We start from the raw sequence: 26,152 nt of genomic DNA on the forward strand, positions 1-26,152 counted from the left end.
ATATATTTCACGTATCAACGAATTTATTTAATTCATTTCTCTAAAGCTTAAAGAGGATCGATATTATTTGAAAGAACGTTTGTCGTAATATTTAAGATAACTTCCTGCTATAAAATATAAAGTTCCCGCGATTAATTAGACTTAAACGCGTGGCAATTTCTCCCTCAAACCGCTGAATGACCGAACGCAGCACGCCCGCGGCATCGAAACAGCTGCTCTTGTATCTTCGTGCGTGCGCGCGCGCGCGCGATTTGCGCGTATGTCGTGCTCGCGTGTTACCGCTAACGTATGCAAAGGGACGGCGAAGAGGAGAACCGCAGGGGAACTGGCGCGACGAGGGTGTTATTGTAAACGTTACGCATGCAGAAGCTGCTGCGCGACATATGGGTAGATACGCGTCCGTTACATCCACGTCTGCGCGCGCAGGCTGTCAGAAATAGTCACGCGTAAACATACCAGGGTGGATCTCTTTTACGATGCGAAAGGGCCGCGATAAGGCACCAACGAGAAAAAGAGAAGGCGGGGAGCGAGAGGGATGGAATCCATGGAAATCGACAGCCGGTCGTAAACTCGCGGGAATCATATGCATTTTCACGCGTGCCCGTCAAGACGACGTCTTCCACGACGTCGTTCCTCTTCTCGGGAGAGGAGGACGTCTCGCTTTTACGATCTCACCGTGCAGCATTTCCGCATACGTCGAGTCGTGTACGTCGAAAGCGGCTACGTGACTTGAATCCTGATGCGCGCATCACGAGCGACCGCATGAGGGCTCGAGAAGAAATCCGCGGGGCCTAATTCCATCTCGTGATCCGCGTCGATCGATCGATTCGGAGGACGGCGGGCGTTTTCTTCGTGATGTATGACGTGACAAATGTTTCATATGTATGTTTCGCGTCTTCGTTCGAATGACACGTGCGTCAGAGACGCCTTCCTCCTCCGTCGTTAGGAGAGAGGAGCAGTAGTGTGGTTGGAGAAATTTAAAACTATTCGCGCAAGCGCACTCACCATTTGCAGGTCGTTCCGACGCGACGATACCACTTCCAGGATATGAACCATTGGTGAACAATCGAAAGTGGATGATCGTGGTACTGGCGGGAACACGACCCGCGAACTTTTCCAACGAAACTTGTACTCCCTTCGCGAACGCACAATAAGGTCGACCGTAAGTCGACGCGCGTCACGAGTTGTCACAACGCGTAACGAATAATTTGCGCGAAATTGTTGATGTAGCACACGTTGTGTCTCGCGTCATGTGAGAGATCCGGATCAGTATCGCGATGGATCGCGTTATCATCAGTAATTCGACACACAGAATAAGTTCTAGCTTAGATGTCTAAGTTTTCTCTCGTCCTTTATCTCTTCTCCTCTTTCTTTCCATTGAGCGCAAGCGATTGCTTCGGATATCACGTCTCGCTGATACGTAGATACGCGAGTATCTATGGGATTCGATCACGCGTGTGCGTGCGGAGAGAGAGAGAAGCACGAGTGAGCGCGACAACAAGAGCGAAAGGGACAGAGAGGACAAGAGCTATAGATAAAACCCCGAACGCAGCTCGCCCGCGACTGATTCCCCAGGCCTACACGCACCCTCTAGTTTTCTCCCTTTCATCCCCCACTACCCACCCTCTCGACCACTATCCCCTTTCTCCTCCTCCTCCTCCACCTCCTCCTCCTCCACCTCTGTCCTCGTCTGTCCCCGCTCCCCTCTTTCGCCTCCCTGCTACCCTTCGTAAGTCTCCCTCTTATCCCCTACGTGCGTCCCCCTCTCCGAACGCTACGCACCCTTTGCGAGAAAGCCCACGCACCCTCGAAGCAGCCGATATACGCTTCTCTCTCTTTCACTCTGCCTATCTCTTTATCTCTCTTCTGCTTTACGTATTTCCTCGTCGATCTCTCTTGGCTCTCGTGGTATCGTAGTCTTTTTCTCGGCATCCTTTTCTATCCTTCTATATCGGTGAAACTCCATAACATTCGGCCAATCAAACGAGCGCGCGTGCGTTTTTAGGACCCCCGTGCTTGTAGTCCCTGAAGGAAAAAAAGAAAAGAAAACCAGGACACGCGGGAGGAGAGAAGCTGGGACTTTGGAACTAAGGACCGGGATTCTATTCTGGAAAGGATGTGTGTATGTGCGTATACGCTTACGTTTTTCGCATCCTTGGAAAGGCAGTAGGCGGAGATCTATTCTAGGTCGAAGCCGCAATCGGAAATGTCCTCCGAGACTTAGGTTTTTTTTTTTCACGAGATAAGATGAGGCAATATCTATTAATGTAATGAATACGATATCGTATCTTGTATTTTATTCGTGCCGTGAACACAACGAATTATATTAGAAAAAAAAAATAAAATACGAATAACAAAATTACAATTCGCAATCGTATTCGCGATATTGTGCGGTGCGTCCCTCACGCGATGAAATTAGGTCACCATCGAACATTATCTCTCGCGAAGGGAGAATCACCGCTTGATGGAGCCGGATGAAATGTCTGTAAGCGACGTATGAGAGATCCGGCTTAATTCCGCTATTCATGCGAAAATTTATCTTGCCGAGTGCTTAAGCGTAAGGAGATGCATTTCGGATCCGAACACATCGCTCGAAAGGAGGCAAAATAAAGCACGCGAATAGAGAGGAAGAACGCGAAAGGACCCGCAGTTAACCTCTCGACTTTGCTCCCTCCTTTCGTTCCGGGGATTTGTTGGTCCAGAAGGACCACTCGTACGTACATTCGCGAAACTCTCTGCCGAGCCCTCTCTCGTCATACCCCTCCCCTCCTCCCTACTTCCTACTGGCATCATCCGCAGTTCGCGTTTTTAAAGGGCGCACAAAAGCCACCGGAAATTGCTGCTGGCTCTTCCGACGTTACGGCCGTTTCTATATCTGTCTTTCTCTCCCATCTGCCGATCATCTCTCTCTCTCTCTCTCTGTCTCTCTCTGTCTCTCTTTTTCCGTCTCTATCCTTTCCCTACCTAGTTCACGTGTGTTTTCCTTTCTCCTCTTTTTATCTACCTTTTTCTTCTTTCACCATCAACGATTTCACGAGTAGGTACCTACCGAGGCGGCAAGAGTTCCGATAATGGCGGATTTGGATAGTGGCTCGACCGCTTCTGCTTCTGTGGGGACGAGATGCGACGACGAATGATCGTCGGCTACGGGCTTGGCTTTAACGAAGTACGGTCGTAGCGGGGTATATCGTGCGAAAGATCTGTCTCTCTCGAATTATTCGCCGTAGTAGGTAAGCGAGCGGTAATAGACGAGAGCGGTCATCGGTCGGCCGTTTAATGCGCGATCTACTTTACGGAGACTGTGTTTCATTCTTATCGTTAGTGACAGTATTATTGAAATATACGTTGCACCAATCAGAGAACGAGCTTTTACTACTGTTATATACTATTAGATTGTTTAGTCAAATATCTAATTATGAGAATACCATAATTTATCATATTTCATCAACTTTGATTAATTATCTTGCATGATATTTATATCATAGTCTTTATATACATATTAAGAAAGTCTAGTTAAAAAATAAATCCTGTCTTTATTTATAATAAAAATTAATTAAAATATCTATGTAACTTTCAATTGTTTCAATCTGCATTAAATTTATTCGATTAATAATTTGATATTATTACGTATAATATTATTACGTAATTTTTCTCGTCGGAATTGCATTATATCTAATTCGAAATTACATCATATTCATTGTTGAAAAAGTTAAATCGTGCCCGTTACTAAGAGGATAAAGCAAGAGCTGCAAGACGCAGCATGCTCCGCAGAGCTGCTGACTAGGCCGAAGTATTTACCTAGCGGCGAAGGGTGAAGATGGACGCGCGAGGAAAGGAAGCAAGTGAAAGTTCGTAAGGAAAACTCCAACGAACCAGGCCGCGTTGCTTTTTGATGACTTCGGCGAACTTTGCCTCAGGACGATGAGGTCTGGGAAAGACTTCGAAACTCGAACGTCGATATGGAAAGTGCGGGAGCCCGGATGTTATGGATTACGCGATCAATCTCGTGCGAAAATGGCGAAAAGTTCGTGGGCCGTGAAGCGCGAGAGAAAAAAAAGTTTCACCGTTTGATTCGCCTGTTCCGACATTCCTGCATCCGCGCAATGCTTTGCGATCACTTTTACGTCTGCTATTGTGGCAAGATTGATTCCATGAATTCGTGATGTGCTCCACGCAAGACGAATGATCTTTCGATAGACGTGTTACATATTCGCAGAGATATCGACTTCTTTATATCTGAATATGTTCGTGTGTCATCTTAATAGAAATTTTAGTTAGGGACAGCTACGAATAATTTAGATAGATAACTTAGATAGATATTTGCAAATTTCATGTGTCTGCAATCGAAAACTATCATTCCTTCTTCCTTAATTAAGAAATGTTTACCTGGCATAAAAAAATAAATTGAAAGGATAAACGATCGTTTATGTCGATGTAGATCTAGTTTTCGTAATCTAATATTCACTTTATTCGTTAGCATAATCAATATTCATAGATGCCGTGCATATTTTCGCATTAATTCAGTGAAATCTCGTGACATAATCGCACGCGATCCATTACGTCATCTGATGTCGGCAATTCGAAGTCGATCGATCTTCCATAATTTACGGATGATCCTTGACTATTTACGACGAGACGTCCACTCATCTTCCATCAAATTCATACGTGGCGCGATGACTTCGGCTCTCCATCCTATTTCCATATCTCTTTTGATAGTCCTCACGTCACATGCACATCTTGGACAGATAACGCGCCTGATGCAATATTTTCGAAATTCTCCGATGACCGATACGTGCTGTTCGTCTTTAACGTGGGCGTGATTTCGTCACGAAACAATTATATATATTACACAAAATAGTAATAAAAGATAATAATGCGGAGATACGAATGCGATGCAAGTAGATTTTAATGTCCTCAAGGGTGATATTGATATCGCGGAGGTTGAAACAAGGCTCTCTCGAGAATACGATGAAATCTGATCACGAGCGATATCATCGCGATACGTATGTTCGGATCGATGATATTATTCATACGCGATATACGTTTATAAAGAAGGTACGGGCCAGGATGGAGAGATGCGATCGGATGGACGCCAGGGCAATCCTCCCCATGGCAACCCGCGGAAAAGGCCGGTATCCAAGTTCGCGATTAGCGACCCTTTCTAACTCGCAACCCATATTCCCTTTACGAAAACCTTTTCTCGCTCCGTGACTCTTCAACATTCTCCATATTACCTTTCCTCTTTACTTGCCGATTTTTATTCTCCTTCTTTGCCAAATGATTTTTCCTTTCGTTCATTGTGGAGAAGCCTCGTTTGCGTTCTACTTTATATTATTTTTTGTCACGATATTTTCGTTCTCGCTTTTTGATCTATCTAATCGCAGAGTAAGCTTCGGATTTATCGGTTTAATAACGGTTTTTTATAGTTTCGTTGCTATTATGTAACAGAAAAAAAGCAGCTTCTAGCAAGTTAAATGCGCATGCAAATACTTTCGACCTTTGTATAATCAAGAAGGATTATACAAAAGTAGATTGTTTCATGATTGATCGGTCTTGCGTAAGAAATGAAAAAGCGACCGAGTTTTAGGAGGGTTACCGATGGCATCAGCGTTGCGCTTGAGCTCTTATGCTCGAGCAGGCACACGCAATCAGCTAGTTATTTTGATAGCTAAAGAAAGAGACAAAGAGAGAACAAAAAAGAAAAAGAAAAAGAATCGTGCCATCTGCGTTATTTCTCGGAGAGATAAAAAGTATAGATGAACACATGTATGATTTTGCTTGCATCTTGAAACTCATCTATTGATATTAAATTTCAAAACAATTTTTTGTCCTTAAATGAAGATCACTGGTATTATAACAAATATTAATTAATAATAACTTTATTAATATCGAGCTAATTTAAGCTAATAATAATTTTTAAGCAATATGGATGTTGATCTCTCTCCACAATAACGACAAAAATATGAGAAAATATAGTTATGTACATGCAAACATTTACATAATAATTCATAAAATTAGCGGCCTATGAGCAATATGAGCGTAAAGAAGCCAATATTTATTAAATAAAATTTTGATTAATACATTAGATGAAAAATTATATGAAATGATGAAAATATTTAATGGAAATAATCAGAAGAAATTTATCGATAATTCACAAGATAAAACGATGATTATTATAGCAATTGATTTCATTGTACGGAAAAAACGCGTGCAGTCATGATGCCGCGTTTCAATATAGGGGAAGGAGGAAAATTACTAGATAGCATACAATTGCGACGAGGGGTGGTTCGAAAGGATGAAGGGGAGAGCAGGCCAGGTGTATTAAAAGTCAGGCTGACTGTGCGAAGTACAATGACCTCGACTCATATCGATGTTCGATCTCTGATGTTCATCTTTCTTACATACATTTATTTTCATGAACAAGTAAAAAAGAGCGTAAGTGCATAAGTGCGCAGATCTCTCGTTCGGTATATTTCACATTAATTTTCGTTATAACCGGAAAGGGTTTATACGTGTTTTTACGAGTGCGAGGTCATGCTGCAGACGACGTACGAGATTTTCAGAAATTCTATTTCCTTCAGAGAAACGATCGGACGCGGATACTTCGTAAATTAATTAGGCTAAGCCGCAGCTTCGTTCTTCTCGTCCTATCCCCCTGTCTCTACTAGATATTGGCTATAAATAATGGAATTATGTAACTGCTTCTTGCTGCGAGGGGAGGACAAAGAACCGTTTCGTTTCGCCTCGACCCTCCGCGCCCTACTTCGTTCTCCCCCCCGACAACTTCGCGGCACACGCTTTTCTACTATCACTTCCACTTTTGTATTATCCCACTTTCATTCCTCGTTGCTCTTTCAATTTTTAAGCCCGAGAAAGACTTGGTAACGTAACCACACAAAGACTCTGAGAGAATTGCATTAAACGGAAATTTGCGACATTGAACGAGATATTGCTTCTTTACACTTTCGAAATTGTTCGTTGTGATATAATTTTCAATGTTGAAAATCTTTTCGTATATTGCATTACACTCTCATTTTTTAATCTCTGCGTTATATTAAATCAATTGAATTGAACAATTTAGTTACTTGTTTATTGTTAAGTTTGTAAAATTCCCGATTACATAGAAAGGAGAGACTTATTCGATATAAGATATATATGTATGTGCTATACATGTATATATAAATATAAATATAAGATTCTGTTTATCTATTTCGTGAAATAACGTCCGAACGCATAGTTAATATTTGTCTTTTCATTCTTCTTCATTTCACAGGCGGATATTGATCGGATGGATAAAACAACATTACGCGATATTGCTTTGTCCACACTCTACACAGTTAAGAAAATTATAGATAAAGTAATAGTGTGCGTTAAATTGGAAGGCGTAGGCTTTGTTTACCACGTTCCAGAGTTTACGAAGAGTAATAGCTACTATCGATTCTCTCTCTCTCTCTCTCTCTCTCTCTCTCTCTCTCTCTCTCTCTCTCTCTCTCTCTCTCTCTCTCTCTCTCTCTCTCTCTCTCTCTCTCTCTCTCTCTCTGTCTCTCTGTCTCTCTCTCTCTCTCTGTCTCTCTCTCTCTCTCTCTCTGTCTCTCTCTCTCTCTCTCTCTCTCTCTCTCTCTCAATGACGTCAGTGTCATCCTATGAAAGGCTCTATGCAGTAGACAATTTTATAATCTGATCTTTATAAGCTTTTACTTTCATTATTTATCATTTTAATAATAATATTCGATTGTAGGTATTGAAAGGGAATATATACTCAAATAAAACTAGTGATCATATATTCTATTGATTAATTATTAATAGTAATAATTGATAGTAATTATTGCTGATAATAATGATTAATAACAGCGAAAACTACGTATTTAAATCAAGATGTTTAAGCTAATAGTATGGATGTTAGTTAAAAGAATATTTATCCAAAAATTATAACATGCTATACGAAAATTTGCATCAACGATTTATTCTAGATTTAACTAGATTCTTCTGTTGTTTTCATCGAAGTGACAAACGAGGCCAATCGATCGGGTACATTCATGTATATAAATTGCGCAACATATTACCCCTGCTAATGGTGCGCACTGGCGTTTATGGTTTATTATGTCTTACAGTTCAACGAGTTAAATGAAAAATCGATAATTTCCAAATTTTTCTCCTAATCATAAATTGATCATTTTGATCATATTGTGTCTAATTGCTTTTGTTTGCTTTCGCAGTGACCTTCAGCCTTGGCCAAAAATAATGAGATCTAACACGGTATAAATAAAGATAATTAGCTCTTCATAAATTATAAAATATACAGCAGATTTTCCTATTTATTTTATTAGTGACTTTATCGCTCAATATGTCATTATAATGTAATATAACAATTTACAGTGACATTAAAATTTTGTGAATATACTTAATTGTGAATATAATTTATCAAAATTATATTACACTTTTAATCAAAACTGGAGATAGAATTCAATTTTTACAATAAAGAAAATATAGTTTTATGAAGCCATTATTTTATAAAAGGAAAAATCTTCTAATATCTGTTTTATAAGACAATGCAAAGTTCTGGGAATGATAGTTAATTGGATTATTTCCAACGTAATATACGCTGCTAACGACCGTTTCAACGATTTTCCTTATAAACTCTAATAAGCTTCGGATCATTGCGCAATAAAGTACAATAACAGCGAGAAATAATCACTACATTATAAAATAGCTCATCCACACAGTTGTATTATCTTGTCTGTACACTCGGGAATGCGACGCGAACAAAACGAAAACGGAGACCTTGCTACGACGGAGGTCCTGACCTCTGCGCGCCGCGTGTCTCGTTTTTTTTTCACTTTACAAGCAATAAGCGCGACATAATCGCACGAGAAATGCAAAAGGCACCACGACTCCCGACACGGTGGCTAACGCGGACGAGGGAGGGTATTTTCCTCTTTTTTTTTGTACGTTAGCGCACGAATACATCCGCGCAGGCCACAGGGCAGAAACGGCCGCGTGCATAATGTATGAGCGACGCGAAAGCCCGTCATTTCAAGCCGCACAGCCGTTTTCCTTTTGTGACATCGATCTGGTGTGTCTCAATAATTCAGCGCGGGAACGGCGCAAGGCGTATACCCGCCACCATCGGTACCACCACCATCTCCGCCACCACCACTATCGCACCATTTCTTGGCTACCACTACTCGCGATCGCAATCGTCGTCGTCGACTGCATCATCGTCGGCGATACCATCCGTAGCTCTTTCCTTTTTCCTTCTCGAGGTTCCAGTACGCTGACCACCAAGTTCAAAAACTCCCCTCGTAGCACGCACGATCCCATCCGCGTCACTATCGGACTCGCCAGCCCGCCGACATTCCCCTTTTTCAACCCCCGCCAACGAGAAAGACAGTACACGTTAGCCTTCGTTGTCCTCGGCCACCCTCGGTACGCGAACCCTTGGCCACGCGACCTCGACAATACCACCCTTGTGTCCGGCTGTCACTGACAAACGCCTGACTGTGAGGTAACGACAAATTAACGCTGGGGCCTAGCCGCGTGGCAGATCCGCGATGGAAATGTTTTATAGAGAGAAATCCGGAAATGAGGTAAATTCGTTAGAGATGGAAAAAAGCGAAGAGATAAAAGAAAGGAAGGAAATTATAGAAAAAAATAGGTATTTTATTAAATATGCTTCTTTTAGAATAGTATCCCTATTGAGCTATTATATATATCAGGAAATAATGTAACATAAAATAATAAAAAAGAAAAGAAAAATAGAAAAAAGAATATTTTTATAAATAATCGAAAATGTTTTAGCACACACAGCGATATATCTCTGAATGAAAACATCTTATATTAAATTGAATATGAAAGGAAAAGAAGTTCGATATATAGTTTGACACATCTTTAGTCTTTCTGGTGCCAAGTAAAGTATACTAGTTTTTTCTTCATCCATATGAGGGGATATGCACGAGTCTTTTGCGTTCTAACCGCTGTCGTAGTATTTTAATATTGTAAGCGGAGAGAGACTTGTGAGTATAAAATGTCTTCTTTGTTCGCTCAAAGGTCAGAGCGCTGAACTTTTATATGTAAAATATATGAAACTGTACTTACTACATACAATATGTATACAATTTAAAATTTATGTTTGTGAGAACAATTTTTAATATTCTTAATGTCATAATAGGGATAGGTTTATCATTAAATTCATTACGTAATTATATTTTTAACACCACAACATGTTGCGAAAAAGATGCACAATAATGTCATAGCATCGTATACAATATCAATTTGCTTATGAATAAAGAAACCATACGGTAGCATCATTGTTATCGTGTTTACGCAGATAATATATCATAATATTTATAAAAAAAACATATTCATTACGTAGCATATACGAACATGCGATATAAACGTTTGTAATGCGCGTAGACTTTGAAATTAATCCCTTTATGCGTGTACAGGTTCACAGACTAAGTACAAAGCCAACAACCTTGTATATTAACTTCATGCATGAGCTAGCATAAGTAGATTACAGTTACTCGCCGACTTTGCGAGTGTTCATATAAAGTCGACCGTATTGCATATTCACGTCATGGATGTGCCAATATAATTATAACACGTTATCAAGTTATATGTATCAGAAATGCCAAGTGATAAATTGAAAAAGTTAAGATTCGATGAAGAGAAGAAATACGCGCGATCCGCGCCTCGACGGTGGTAGAAAAGGACTGCGTTATACAAAGGGATATACGTCTTTCGCGATGTAATGTCCGCGAGCTTTTAGCTTCCTATTTCGCCGGGTAGATGCGTCTTCCGACGCGAGCAGATTCTTTTGTAAGCATATTTCGCGCTTTGTGTCTGCCCATGGTCGTAATGCGCTCGGCTTCTTCTCTCTCGCTCCGCATCCCCCGGGCTGCGAAATTAAGGTCTCGCGCGTTGCATCTAATTTCGCGAGCTCGAAAAGCCGAGTTTCAAGTGCGAGAGACAATATTTCGCAAGCTGTCGCTTTAATTCGCGGGGGACAAATTAGAGTGCCTCCGGTCGAGTCTCTTCTCCCGCTCGGTAGACGAAATATCTCGGCCGTTTCGCGATAGCGGTGAAAAGAGACCGGGGATGATAGCCGAGGGAGGATAGGCCTTGTATAGGAGGACTCCGGAGGACGCGTTAAAGGGGTGACGCGGGGGCTGGAGGTAGGTACGTATCGAGGGCAACTGATATCGACTGGAGGGACACATCCTCGGTCTCGACGGCACGAGAGAAAAGGGAGAGACGCACTATCTTATGTAATATTTACCTCTCTTGCCTCCTCATCTACTCTTCGCGCTACCTAGTCTCTCTTATGCCCTTGCCGCCCCCTCTTACGATCCCCACGCGTATATATCTATATATACCGTCCGATGTGCTTCTACGAGCTTCCTCTCTCATCCGCCTCTTGTTCTTCCTATCGGCAACATCACCTTTTCTTCGTTGCTCCTACAGTCTACGTGCCGTGTATCGGCGTGTAAGAACCCGACGCCAACGCGTCCTTTTGTTTACGTCGCGATAACTATCGTCGATCGTTACGACGTTGGGATTACACCCCAAGGCGATAATACCCGTGGGTGTAATAGATTCGCGGAATTTCCGAAGGAAAACTGCGATCCGCAACCGCGTCGACTTCGTCGTCGCGTCGCGTTAGTTCTGGTCGGTTTAGATACCGCCAAATTCCACGGCGGTTATCGTAGCTCGAACTTTATCGTCAAGTAACGGCGACGGTTACTTGCCCTGGTGGTTCGCGAGTTACGTCGAAGTTGGTCTTCCTGGCAGCCCTTTAACCATTCTGCATCAGCGTCGTGCGTTAATTACGTTTAATACGCGCGGATTTTAACTATTAATTCTACGCTCTCGATGCTCGATCGCGTAATCCAAGTGCAGCGCGCGCGATTCGCGTCAGATCGATGCAAATTTTATCGGCGGATTAACGCATCCTCTCTCGGACGATTAGTTATGTAACGCATTGACGATGTTAATCGTGCGAAATTCGGTCGAAACATAAAACTTAACGCGGAACGCGAGACTGAAAGGGAGCATAATTATTACGACTACGCGTTCGTTCTCTTACAAAATTGTGGGAGGGAGGGGAAAAGGAAGGTGCGCTCGTAATCCGGCTCTCTCCCTCTTACTCTGTTTTCATAGCCGCGTCCTCATACCCGCGTTCCTCTATAACGTCCCTTTTTTTCTCTTCCGAGTCACTTTGCCGTTCCATCCACCACGCGCCCGCGCCGCCGTAATCAGGTTGCCGCTTAATGCCCGTGAAACTGAATAAAAATGCAATAGAGCGTCACGAGGTTATCGAAATCCACTTTGCCGTAGCGCAGTGCGCGCTGCGTGCTGCGATATATCGATTCGTCCACTTTGTGAGCGGACGGGCGACGGCTCGCTCGAAAACACATTGGTCCGCGGACGGCAGGGGTGAGTGTGTCGAGGACCGTGACGGAGAGGGAGAGGGGCGGGGGGTGAGATATAGAGGGACCGCGGGGTGACGCGCCAAGCTGAAGAGGCCGAGAGCGGTACGGCGAAGGGTCGAGGCAGGTTGCTTTCTAACACACAAGTACGGAGGGAGAGGGACGGAAGGACGATGGTAGAAGGGCGCTTTCGCGAAGTTCTTCGGGAGAGCTTGACCGGGACGTTGACGCCGGAGAATCGAGGTCGGCGAGCGCGGTTGAACTTTCTGTCAAAGTGTACGTGTTGTACAGCGCGCGCGGGTAGCCCCTCGATCACCCGGGCGAAATCAAAGCGTAAAATCAGCGAAAGCTTTTAATGCCGAAGCGCGGCGGAGAGTCGAGTGATCGAGGTTGGCGGTACGCTATATTTTTCTTCTCTCCGCCGCCGTGCTTCATCCCCCTTTTTCCCCCTCTCTCTCGAGCTCTCTCTTTCTCTCTCTCCCGCTCGTCGCTGCACTCCTCTGGCCACTCTGCCTCAATTTTTTTCTGTGCAGTCAAACGGGAAGCATTTCGGGGACGAGCTTCGATCGCTTCTCCCCGAAAGTGCCTATATACATGGTATTAATGCAAATTCATGTCGCGCTTATTTCGCGCTTTTTTCGCTGAAGAGCGAAAGAGCGAATAACGTTTCGAGATATCGGTTTATATCGCGGAACGCGCGACGCGATGCGGCCAGGAAGTTCACATTTGTGGATGTTGCGCTGTTTGTTTTGCGCGATGCAAAACTCGATAAGGCATGAAATTGTCGGTAAACAAGTCGAGCCTGAGTCTTACTTTGATTTACTGAGAGAGCGAAGATCGCAACGAGACGCGCCATCCAGTAAGTTTCGGTCGCTGTGTATTCGTGCGCCAACTTTCTTTTCGAGTTTGCGTGAATAAATTTAACTTTCACATTAAATAATATCACTACCGCCGTGTACTGAATTTCTTTTAAGTTACATCAAGAGACGAAATAAATCAAGAGAGTATATCGGGATACTATTCGAAGATCTCCCTTAGATTCTTTCATGCGAAATCGATTCCCGTCGCGATAATAACCCAGTTAAATTGTAGTTACGTCATGATTCTACAAACCGAGACGGTATTGGTTGGCTAATACAGCCACCCCTTAATAACAACAGCACGCACGTACAGGAGGATCGCTGTTGCGTAACGTGACGCAAGCTGCGGCTATATTTAACCGTGACAACGAGTCCCGCACGATTGTCCGTGGCGGTTTATATAACCATACGCGCAAGCTGGTACGTGTGCAATTTGCAAAGGCACCGGACGATAATGGCGGCGTCCGGAGACATATTAAAGGTGAATTGCCAAAACAACGACCGGCTGCGAGCGGCGCCATAACTCGCTCGACGGATGACCGACGAGCTCGCTAGAGAACTCCTCCGGGTGCCGTTGACCCTTGAGTGACCCAACGTGACAGGCCGTAACGACGAGCAGACCCCTCGGAGACCCCGCTTGATGAGGGTCCAAGATGGATACCCGGCAATATTTTCGCGCGCGAGGTGTCGCGGCGACTTTCCCCCAAACTTCCCTTGTCTGTCGTCTTGTTGGCGGTGACGGTGGTTGTCTTTGCCGCCGCCATTGTTGTCTTCGTCGTCCTGACCGTTCCCGTGATCGTTGTCGGCGTCATGGGAGCACGAACGCGAAAGGAGCAGACACCGCAGCGCAGAAAACTTTCGACTCGAAATGTTCTTTGTTTCTCGCTACGTGCATGTGTTTCGGGAACGAAGCGATGTATTGGTTGGATGCATTTTCTGCGACAGCTCACCGGGAAGTGCATCTGTGCTCGTCGTCATTATTAATAATCCCTCTGTACGTGCTCACGCGCGTGACATTCAAGCCGTTTTATTTGCGTGCTTCCGGGCATTTATAGGAAAAGTAAATTAATCCTTCCCCACGGTGCCCATTTCCAGTATCTTTCCCTGCGTTATTAGATTTTTCTTCGTATATTCCGCGGGTCTCGTGAATGATTTATTTTTTCATATCTCCAGCTTTCTCTTTTTTTTCGTTTTTTTTTTTCTAAGATACACCTATCTCGTCTTAGTCGATCTTAAGCGTACGTTATGACGGTTGCGTACGCATTAAATCGTATCTTCAAATTACGCTGTGCTTGCCCCTTTTCAGTTCATTTACGAGAAATTACAACGCACAGATGAGCGGACGGAAATGAAAAAAAGGCGCAAAATACAGACCAAAGATAGACAGCAATTTTTAACGATCCATTTCATCGTCGTGCCTTCGTTTTGTTTTGTACTGTAAAATTGTCCGCGCCATTTCCTCCGGTGTGGCGACATTTATCTTAGATTAATCTAGGAAAGTGGGTTCGTCTCGTCGATATAGTTTTCGACTCGAGTCAGAAATGATAAACGCGGCCTTTCTTCCGCTTTTCAGCGGCTAAAACGAGCGGATTTTATATGGGATATAGATGGACTACGTTGTCGATTGGCGTTATTTCCGAATCGTCTTGAATTTATTTTGCGGAGATATAAATCGTTTAAGTGAAATAAAACGTTGCTTCGAAACTCATCAACATTTATCGCGAATAAAGTTCGAGAAAAACGTATACTTTTCAAAAATAAATATATGATGTCGCGAAATATCAGTTAACTAGACGCGTCTTTATTTTCAGAAGCATTTGTACTTTCAAATGGTTAATAAGACACTTAAGAAATAGGCGGAAATTATTCAGATTGTCTTCGCACGCAATTCTTGATCGCAAATCGGTCCTAGCGTGCCAATGCGTACACGTAACTGTATGCTGTAAGATAATTCCATCTCTGCTCAATATGCAATCAGGTAATAAGGCACTGCTTGATGACCCGGAGGTGTATCAGTGCCTGGAGCGGGCGCTAACGCAAACGAACTTTGCTTCGTTACCTGCTTGAATATTCAGGAGTTTCGCGCGTGCCTGCGGCCATTTGCCCAGGCTCAATATGTTTGGCAATATGTAGATAGCCCCATAAATATCGATGGCGCATAAGGGATGCCTCGTGAGGTGTATCGTCGAGGCGTGGAGCGCACCGAGGAAGGGAGGGAACGTTGTATCGTTTGACGTCGCGATCGTAAACTGGCAAACCCGCCAAACGCCCGTCGACACGATCTCTCGGCACCTCGCGAGACGCTTCAAAATATTTCCAAGATTTTTCGCGGATTGAACTGGCACCTTGGAAAACCAATGCGATGTGTCATGAACGTCAAATCTCCGCGAACCGATTTCAAAGAAAAATGTAAAAAAACGAATTTCTTTGAACTGAAAGAACAAATCGATACCGAGCAAATGTTTCATTTTTTTATCTAAAAACTGCATTAAATTCATTTCGTGTAATAATAAGTATCAAATAAATTATTGAAAAATACATTTCATGAAAATTATCGTTTAAAGGAGGTGTGCATTTTTTAAAAGAAAGAGCGAAAAAAGTTACTTTGATAAGTTCGACTAAAAATTTTCGATAACCATTTATCACGGAGCTTATGGATACAAATGAATGATAAAATAAATTTGCCTTGACGTTTTTCCGATGTTACATGGTACAGGTTGAAACTTGGTGAATATGATAACACGATACGTTTGACCCGGCGTGATAAGGTTCACCGGTGCATCGTAACTTCGATGGCGACTCGTTCCCGTTTCTCGAGTCCCGTTTGTTTAGCAATTTCACGGCTTAGTTACCATTTCTAATCCGGTCGAGTCAGCGACAGCAGTCTCTCTTTACGAGTGTAGTCCACGGCAACGACGTATCATTCGCGGGGTGGTGCGGTGGTGTATCTTCGGTATGCTTGCTCTTAACACTGCAACACACACACATACACACACACACACGCAGACACACACACACACACACACACACACACACACGACGAACGGCTCGCCGATATGCACAACTTGGGAAGTCCTTGCGAAAGTTGTTACCGCTATAACATTCAAGCGCGTTTGATGGAAGCATATAAATGTAAATGTAGGCACAGGTCGCCGCGCGACTTATGCATAAATAGAACTTTTGCGCGTATTAGACGAAAGGAAATGAAAATTCTGCTTGCACGCGAAATGCAATAAAGCGGCGTTATTTCGTAGCGAGATTTCCATAAGCAACGCTGTAAAACTCACAATATTTCGCGCAATCTCTACATGCACGCAGGAAGGACAGCGATGTCGCTGAAACACACTTGCGGAAGGATCAATTTCTCTTGTCGACAATCAGACCGTCTCTTCCGTCGTGCGAGGACAACGCGTATTTCAATGATCGACCAGACATCGCGCGACGTCATACAAGCGTCGTTGGCGACAGACCGATAATCCTAAATATCGACGTGCCGTCCTCCCACGAGGACACGTCGCCATCAGGAGGCAATTCATATTAAAGTCCCGTGCGATCGGGTCGGGATTGGTGGATCTAGGGCAGTTGCCACATTGAGAATCGTAAAGGATTCTGGGGCAGAGGGAGAGAGAAAGAGAGAAGCTATCCCGAAGGTTTTCGTCCTAGACGGGGGAAAGCTGAAGGCAGTTGAGAACGGCAGAAGGCAGTTCTATGGGCTGGCTTATCGCTCGCGAACAGGCGCGCTTTTTCCTCCGGCTCTCTTTTCTCGCTTTCCCTCCCTCGGCCATTTTCCTAAGCACCGAACGTTCTCCGCGATGCCACCATCCATTTTTTTTTCTCTCTCTTTTTCTTTCAGCCTGTCCTTTCCCTTGCACTGTGTTCGCTCTGCGTGTCGCGCCGTGGCGCTCTTACGTTTCCCCACGCACGTACAGATACTATCGTTAAATTATACTTATATCCGTCCCGCCGTGTATATTTGCCGCCTCTTCTTACAAGCGTTTAATGCGCCGATTATATAATACGCCGCACGAATATCATACACTCTCGACTGTTGGTTCCTTCTCGATCCGCCGCGATAGCGTCCGTACATTACATTAGTCAGATTACATTATGAAAAAGAGGTCCATACCTTAGAGCGAAATGATCAGCAGAATTACGATCGGCTTAAAGGGTTGTCGTCCGTGATCTAACGATATCGAAGCGTTCTCGTCGTTCGAGAAAATTGTACCAGTTCGCTATTATGATCTCCGAGAGAGAGGGAGAGAGGATAGGCGGCGTTTTCCAGAAAAATAACGACTCTAATAATCTCTGTAGGCAGGTCGGTTTTCCTCCGCCCTGTCTTTAAGCCGTCGTCCCGCTCCTTCAGCAGTCGCTTTTCGAAATCGCGCCGGCGAAGGAACTGTTTTCGGGAAGAACTTTTCCTCTCTTTTTCTCTCACCCTTTGCTCATCTCCCTTCTGTCTCTCTTCTGTCTTTTATATTTGCCGAATCTTGTCTCTTTCCACCTGACACGAGCGGGTAGATACGCGCCCAGATATTTCGAGGGTTTCCCATTTCCACCCCTGGAGGCGAGGAATATAGGAACGAGTAAAGGGGGATGGAAACGAGCACAATTCGCATGGGGGAGAACCTCGACCTTCCTCCAACCTTCATTCGGAACTGCCGGATAACATCGATCCGAAAACATTCGAGTGCGGGCTGGCTGTATCAGCGTGCAAGAACCGGAACAGAGCAAAAGAGGGTCAATTATCATGGTTTGATACCTCGTCGTTTCTTCTATTTTTCTCTCCGCCTTTCGTTTCACCGTGATTTCGCCGATCGCGATATTCAGAAGTCGTCGAGTTTGCAACTTACTGAAAGCCAGACATTTCGAGGATTTAAGGAAGTTATAAGGATTAAGAGATTTACCTTGGCATATATATATACATATAGCCATCATTTATAACGATTAGATATTTTCAGACGTTTTTCACCTTTCTCCTCTGCTTGCTTTATTAAATACGATACACACAAGTGTCGGTATATTAAATTATAGCAGATTAATTTACATTAGTTTAAGTAATCGATAATTTTCATTCTCTTTCAGCCACTTGCAGCATTTTCGTAAATTTTACGTTCATTCTACTTTGAATCGCCTACACTCGCGCAGTCCCTTTCATAGCTACGTTCCTTCGCGTCTCATCCTTTCCTCTCGCGTTGCTGCGCAATTTCTCTTCCTCTGCGCCTCTGTCAATCTCTCTTTCTCTTTCGCCCTGGAAACGTACTGGCCCGAGGGGGTCACCGAGTAATTGGTTTCATTCCCGAGGAGACAGGCTCTCGTCCTGGGTTCGAAACGGTACCGACAGTATCCCGGAATCCAGGCGTCTAGGTGCTCTGTAGCGAGAGCGCTGCCTGCCGTAGACGGCTAAGTAACGTACTTTCCTCGGATAATTATGCAGATGAAGCCGTTAGTTATGATAACGCCGCTGAGGACTTGGTTGCCTCCTCCCCGCCGCGTCCGCCGGCTATCTCCGGCCGGAATACGTGGCTTCAGCAAATCCACGACTAGTTTTCTCGCACACGCCACACGTTGTACGATATAGTGTGCGATATCTAAGATGATCCACTGGCAATCGGCAATACGAAAGCTATAAAATACGGCAATCTATATTTTTCTTCCGTCGATCAAGAGGTTTTAATGATTTTAACGATTTTAATCTTTCAAACTTTTTTATATCTTATTTGATTTTAAATTATTAATGCAATTTGAGCATTAAAGTTTTACGATAAATACATTCATTTTTCACATCAAAGATTTTAAATTCCAGTATTATTAAATTAAAGATACAATTTGAGAGAGCATCTTGTATACTTTATGAAACGTTCCTATTGAAATTATAATTTAATTCAATTACGACATCACAATGTGGCATTTAAAGTAATTATCGAAGATCGATGTGACGTGTAATTCGACTGTAACAAATGTCTAATCGACGATTAATTTTCTAAGTGCAGGATTTATTTAGTATCTTTTGCGGACAAACAAATGCAATATGTTCGCGCAATTTTCATCGATGATGCACGCGCACACACATATATATACATGGAAAAGAGAGAGAAAGAGAGAAGCTATATAGCTTCTCTCTTTCTCTCTCTTTTCCATGGATATATATCCATCGATATTCAAAACCATATTCGATATTCGTTTGGGAATCCGCCGTTGTCATTTGGAAACAATTATCGCGCTTTCGCGTTGCGCTTAACGCTACGGTACAATGCCGGGACACATCATTTTGTGTCGTAGTGGTTCGGAAAACCAGATAACTCGGCGCGTGATGTGCAAGATCGTAAATTCAGATTTTATTAGCGAACTAGCGCGCGCGCAACATGCGTACGCCGTTTGTTGTCCTCTCCGTATAGGAATTAATTGAACGGCCGGGCATACTAAACGATGCGGGATTTAATAAAATGAGTGTCTCAAGCCCGTAAAATAGCGCTCGGGCTAAATTCTCGCGAAATTACACGCACGTTGTTGACGTAGAGCGCGATAGTTTTCGCATTGTAAATTGGACAATGTTCGTTTTCAAAGGGAAAAAACACGATAGAATAATATAGTTTTTTTTTTATTTATAAAGGATGCCTGTACGATAAAATGATACTCGATACATCGAATACGTAAGAATATTGATGCTGCATTTAATCGAAGTATCTCCGCGCGCATCTTTATTCGCGGCGTTAGCGTTTATTATTAATGTACGATTCTCTCTAATTTTACGCCAACTCCCCCTTTAATAAATAATTTAACGATTTAATCGTATTATAATACAATTTCACGGAATATCGAACACTAATTAATCATTCATACTTCATCGTAAATGGCAATTTTACGAGCAAAATCGATAATATCATTAATTACAGAGCGTATCCTTTGGCGACGGAGATCGATTTATATTAGTGCGACCGTCAGTAATCCCATCCCTTTTCTCACAGACGAGTTCGGAGGAGATTTTCTCTTGGAAACCCAGCACGTGAGACGATTCCGACTTAGCCGAGAGCGCTCTTAATTGTGAGCGTGAGGCCCGTAGACTTAAGGGTGTAATATTAAGGGCGGACGTGACTACTGACCGCAGCACATTCGACATTCCTCTTCGGGATCCCGGCATACCGTTATCCCCATACAAGACGTGACGTCATCAACCGCAAACGCGTATTCGACAAACGCGCGCGCGAATAAGTCTTTACATAACTTCATTTACATCTATCGCGCTATTCATCGAACAAGTAGCTTAGCGTGAGTTTTTTCATACATAATCGAGCTTCCAAACAACGGAATTAATTTCGTTGAAATGTCTATTACGTAAATCGTTAATTTATGTCAACGATTTTGTGTGTCCCCGCATTTATATAAAATAATGCTACAGTTTCTAAAATAAACCATTATTTATTCATGAATTTCAACAAACAAGATTTATTATATACATTTATACATATTTTATTTGTGATTATATCTATAATCTAGATAAATTCCATATTGATTATTATTATAAACTGTTTGTTGAATTTTAAAATATTGATCAACAAATGCAATTTAATAATAATATAATGATTCGAAATTTGCAGATATCTATAAACAAATAACATAACAAGATATGGAAAATTTTCATTATTTTTCACGTTATCGTAATCGTCGTATATCCTTAGAAGCGAAGCTGTATCGAGAAACTAGAATTCTGATAATTAATTCTGGAAACGCGGTCTCGTTACAATGATTAACGGTCGACGCTCGGGTAGTATCGCATCGTATAATCCATCCGTGCTTATTAATCGCATTACTCTTACATAACTGGCAGTATCATTATAGCGGTAGCTCATGTACTCGCACGTAAACACCTTAGAATCTTGTCTGATACAAGATTTCAATGCGATTGTATTCCGACATACATTTGCCGCGCGCTAGATGTATATTTGCATCAACTCGTTCCTGTATACATCTAGATGGAATAATGTCAGGCGAGAAGCGAGTAGTCGGAGTTAAAGAACTTGCGGCGCGTATACACGAAGAAGGCGTAATATATTACTATTACATTGCTAGACAATGTTAAATTAGCTCGATCCAACGTAGTCTTCCATCATAGAATATCGTAAACATCTCGAAAGTAGCGCACGCAAAACTGCATGTGTTTTCTCATCGCTACCGTCGACGCGCGACATACGTTCCATCAAAAGCGAAATACGGATGAAGCATGGAGAGAGGGTGATGCTCAATATTCCGTGCTGCTCGAAGCGACAATGCGTATGAAGCCGATATATATGGCGCGTAAAAATAGAAACAAGCTTTCGTCCACCTGGCCTCGCCGGAAGTCGCGCAGCCGGATGGTCAATGCGGACGGAAAGGGCGAACGGCCGACCATAATTGCAGTGACATGTCACTGAATCGCGAATGCATAAAGAATATTCCGTGTTATTCTGCAATCCATGTAATTTTCTTAATATATTGTACATTTCTGTTATAGTACATATGTATAAATTGTCATTTATTGTAAATTTTTTTTTATTACTTTTATATCATATAGATGGAAGAGGATGCTGCGTCGAATATCGTATGGCATATTTTTCGATGGAATTGTGCGTTCTTCAATAATTCCTCGCTAGAGATGCATAGGCAATATGCGCGTCAGCGGAAGCGCAAGCCTGACCTTTCAACGTTCCCGAATAAATGTTTGATAACGCATATTCGCGATCGAGGCCGCAACACCATACCGCGCCCTTTCCTTCCGTCAGCTCCATCTTCCTCTTTACATCTCGCGATGTTTATTTTTTATAGCTGAACGCTCGGTTTGCCGCCCTTGTTTTCCCTCATTGCTCTGCGCGCGCCGAGTATTCCCAGCAGCTTAATGCGAGAACAAAGGGAGGCTACAAAGACGGCACGATACTCGCTCGCCCGTGCGAGAGCAGCAACGTTGTTTCCCCCGTCTGCTCGCTCGCTTCGCATCCCCCGGTTTTGATTTTCCATTGCTGTCTACGAGGGGAAAAGAGAGAGAGAGAGAGAGCACGTTCGACGTGGCGCGATGTAACGAATCTGGTTGACGTTTCGCGCGGACCGCACGGGACCTAAACTTTATTAAACCGCGCGTTCACGCCCCGGCTTTGATACCAATGGCTCCGCGATTGGCGTATCCGATACTCGTATCCGTCGTCGCGTGAATAATACGCAAGCCGCGCGGGCACGTGCCGTTAGGCGCACCGGCAAACGACGCCGATTGTTTGTATTAATTACCATAAGTCACGTATTCCGCGCGTGCTTCTCCGTGACGTTACGCTGCTCGCGCGCATATATGGCGCGGACTCGCGCGTTGCATCCGTTATGATTTGGTGGCTTAAACATTTTTATTCTTTTTTTTCGTCACGATGCTAATCTGTGATAAATTGCCTTTATTTTTTCCGTTCCATAGGTGCGTGTATTTTGATTAGGAAAAAATTCAAAGATTTAGCTCCTTTTTATAATTCCTCTTTTTTTACAATCCGCGTTGATTTTTCCCCTTTGCATATTTCATTCGGTATCCTGATAGTCTGCCACGATATAACGTACAATAAATCTGTTCTATTGGGATGAGATTTCTGTATACGGTTATCGTGTATGCTATTATTACTCGATCACTCTTGCATGATACTTTGAAAACGAGCGCCCTAAATTTCTAACTCGTATAAATTTTGCCGCACGGTTTCAATGAAATTTATGTCTCGTTTCAGTAATATTCTCAGTATTTCGTATTTACGTTGGGAATGACGTCAAATGAAGTTTCCTCCGTCTTCTTTTTCGTCTGCTCTCTTCTGAAAAGCACCGGCACGCCTCCGAGAAAAAATAGGGTAAAATTTATTTAAATCTTGGTCCGGCCAGCTGAAATGCTTCGGTCTCGTCGCAGTAACCCTCGCAATGTTTCTCGAAGATGGAGAAACGCTTCGTCTCCGTGCTTCCGACTCCGGCCGGATTTTATAGCGCATTCGATCCTTCTTACTCTAAGGAAATACGAGCTACTTTATCTTGATGTTCGCTCCATTTCACTCGCGCACGCAGTCGTGTCCCTGTTTTATCTTCGGATTAAGAAACAAAGCCCGGGGGTGCGCGGAGTATGGATTCTCTTCATTACTCTCCGGCACATGATATACGTCGTATATCGCGTTTATAAAGTTCTGCTTCGTCGCGTCTACGGTATTACTATCACTGCGCGCTAATAATGAACGTTTTGAAAATAACCTTATCGATCGCCTCCCCCGTCCGTCCACCCTTCCAACCTTCGACCTTTTCCTCGAAGACGCTCGCGGAGATAATCCTCCGTCGACGTCGCTTCTGTCCGGATACTCTCGTCATCTTTCATCTCTCCGTGAACTCTTTTCTTCTCCGTCTCACGATTGATGCAAAGCAGGTACGTGGACTCTCCCCGTTCGTCCTTCTCTCTGCGCTTCTCCGTCCTCCGCTCTCGATCAGCTTCTCGAGAGGTCACGGCGGGGGTGGAGAAACTTTCGCCGCGTTTCCATCCGAACGTGACCGATCTGACATCTCGAGGGGACGCCGCCAGATTTCCCCGGATAATAATACTTCTCTCTTACAACAGTTTCAACAGTCGCGAGAGTAAGACGAGGGGGAGTAATGCCGGGCTCCCTCGCATTCGCGCAGACTGTCCGGCGAGCGTTTGCGTTATGTTTTAAATGAAAGGCGCCGCGACGCGACGCGACGCGCCGTCGCCCATGGGAGCGCGTCGAGATTGGCACATTCTGTCGACGCGATTCAACTATGACTCTCCGTGAGAGAAATTCGCGGGAGACGTCACGTGCAACTCGGTCTTTCCAGTTCTCGAATTGATAGTTGTGTCTACTCGATACACGTACCCCGACCAAACGCAAATGGTTGCGAGTTTCTCTTTCCATACTTTTAACGAATAGATTTTATTCGCGGTACAAAGTAACGCGGCAGCAGGTGGGACGTTGAAAGATGCAAGAAGGAGTCGGAGCTCGTTTCGTGTTAATTCGTCGGCTTGCAATTTAGTTTCGAAGGATCATTACTAAGCCAGTACACAGCTCCACGTGGTACATTTGCGGCGAAGAAAAAGCACGCGAAGGCGGAGAAGAAAGACGGGCTTTCCACGCGCCGATCAGGCGTGAAGCCCGAAACACCGAGCGCCGATCGAACATAGCGCCGTTACGGCTACGCCGTAATGACGACGTGATGGATGACCGCAACGCGGAAGCCCCGCGGCAAGCTTCGGCCTTCGGAGCTTGCCGCTACCCGTCCAATATGTCGACGGTGTTCTTCGCCGTGGGGGTGCAGGGGAGGGTTAGTCTCGTTCAGCGAGGCGTGCCATGAGCGATAGCCGGAACGCGGCGGAGGCGATACCTCCAAAGTACGCGACCTCCATCCGCCGGCGAGGCTAGCGATTCGATTCCTTAATATCTCTATCTTCGTCTTCTGTTTCACTCTTCCCTACTATCTCGTCTCTCCTTCTCTTTCCTCGGAAGCGAAAGCTTTATTCCGCCCGGTGGTTACCGTCGACGCTGACGCACACGCGTACAGAACTGATTCCGCGGATATATTAGTTCCATCGATTCCGAGGTATCAGCCTCCTCTCGAACGTCCGTCCGAACCGTCGGGAACCGTCCCGGCTCGCTTTAATGGATGACGAGGGAAAAGAACGAGTAATAGCGGAGAGATTAAGCCTTTCAGACTCGAGGGTATTAAGTTTTGGACGGGAACGAAAGAAAGGAAAGAAGCGGGAGGGAGAAGCGCGGCGGAAAGTATCGCGAGACACGACGGGAACTGTTGGGGATTTCGAGAGCCCGATAAAGAAGGACATTTATATATCTCGCTCACCGTGATCGGTGCTCGACGATTATCGACCTGAGAGACGACGGGTGGGCAGAGCAGTGGGAGAGAAGGAAAGAGGCGATGGCAAAGTTTTAACAAGGAGTTCGAGTGCTCGGCCTGACGAGTGTTGAACACGTGAATCAACGTGCTCGATCGCGTGATAGAGCGTGTCTTTTTTGACATACAATATCTTGCACGCGAGCACCGTTCGACAAGAGACGAGTACGTTATGTCAGAGGTCATGGACGATATCATTTTTATTATACGCAATATTAAAAACGTACGAAAAAGTAGAGACAATTACTAAAATACATGCGACAAAACCGTAATTTCAAGCATAAATGGATGTTTTCCATTTAATGACGCAAGTCGATTTTTATGGTCATTTAGATTAAATTTCGATTATCTCTCTTTTTTATTGATTAACTTATGAAATGCGTGATTAACAAGAATATTTCTTTTGTATCATATACGATAGTATCGTGTTGGAAATTTTGTTATTGATTATTCTATAATCGGAGTTAAAGTGGCCGTCCAATTGTCGACTTGTGTCACTTGAGTGGAAAGCACAAGAAAGCACATTCATTTAAATTTATCTGTCTTTTATCGGTTTCTTTCTTTTCACATTAATCTATAATTTTATCCACATTGTGCTAATGTATTTATTCCAATAGCATATCTTCGATTGAATATTTATCTTTTCGGGTTTTGTCAATTTAATTTTGATATATCATGAAATCAGCAGTACTGATTACGTTTTGAAGATGATGCGTAATTTGTTAATAGTACGCGTTGTATTTACGCCATTGGAATTGGAAAGACGGTCCCTCGCTTCGAGACAAGAAAGCTTTATGCCTTTACGGTTCAAATAGCGAATTGCAGGATTAACCCATAAACGGCTTGAAGTGACGGTAACTTTGCCCCAAGGTATCGTTACGGAACGTCGAAGAAGACCGAAACGCAATGGGAAGCCGCTATGTCTACGTTATCGTCTTAATTGTTCAAACTTGAAAGTTTCTGTCTCTAGAA

General features: G+C 43.7%; 2 protein-coding genes across 12 annotated transcripts in view; one reads left to right on the forward strand and one right to left on the reverse strand.

Annotated features, from left to right (window-relative positions):
* Positions 1-26,152, reverse strand: part of LOC145963440 (CUGBP Elav-like family member 4) — a 243,681-nt gene that overhangs the window by 93,076 nt on the left and 124,453 nt on the right. For 6 of the 9 annotated variants that reach the window (XM_083085397.1, XM_083085399.1, XM_083085392.1 and 3 more), the window contains exon 1: positions 1,006-1,574. The exons of 2 other annotated variants lie outside the window; for them this stretch is intronic. In XM_083085397.1, coding sequence (XP_082941523.1) covers positions 1,006-1,056 — 51 coding nt within the window. In that variant the 5' untranslated portion in view covers positions 1,057-1,574. Of the gene's footprint in view, positions 1-1,005; positions 1,575-26,152 lie in introns of those variants that run through there. One more of the 9 variants, XM_083085390.1, reaches the window with a different exon arrangement.
* LOC145963447 (uncharacterized) overlaps positions 1-26,152 on the forward strand; it is a 443,557-nt gene that overhangs the window by 41,102 nt on the left and 376,303 nt on the right. The gene's annotated exons all lie outside the window — the stretch shown is intronic.

The sequence above is a fragment of the Camponotus vicinus genome, unplaced genomic scaffold (assembly GCF_025532165.1).
Source record: "Camponotus vicinus isolate PSW18456_S1 unplaced genomic scaffold, iyCamVici1.0 SCAF_12, whole genome shotgun sequence".
In the NCBI taxonomy this organism is placed as follows: Eukaryota; Metazoa; Arthropoda; class Insecta; order Hymenoptera; family Formicidae; genus Camponotus; species Camponotus vicinus.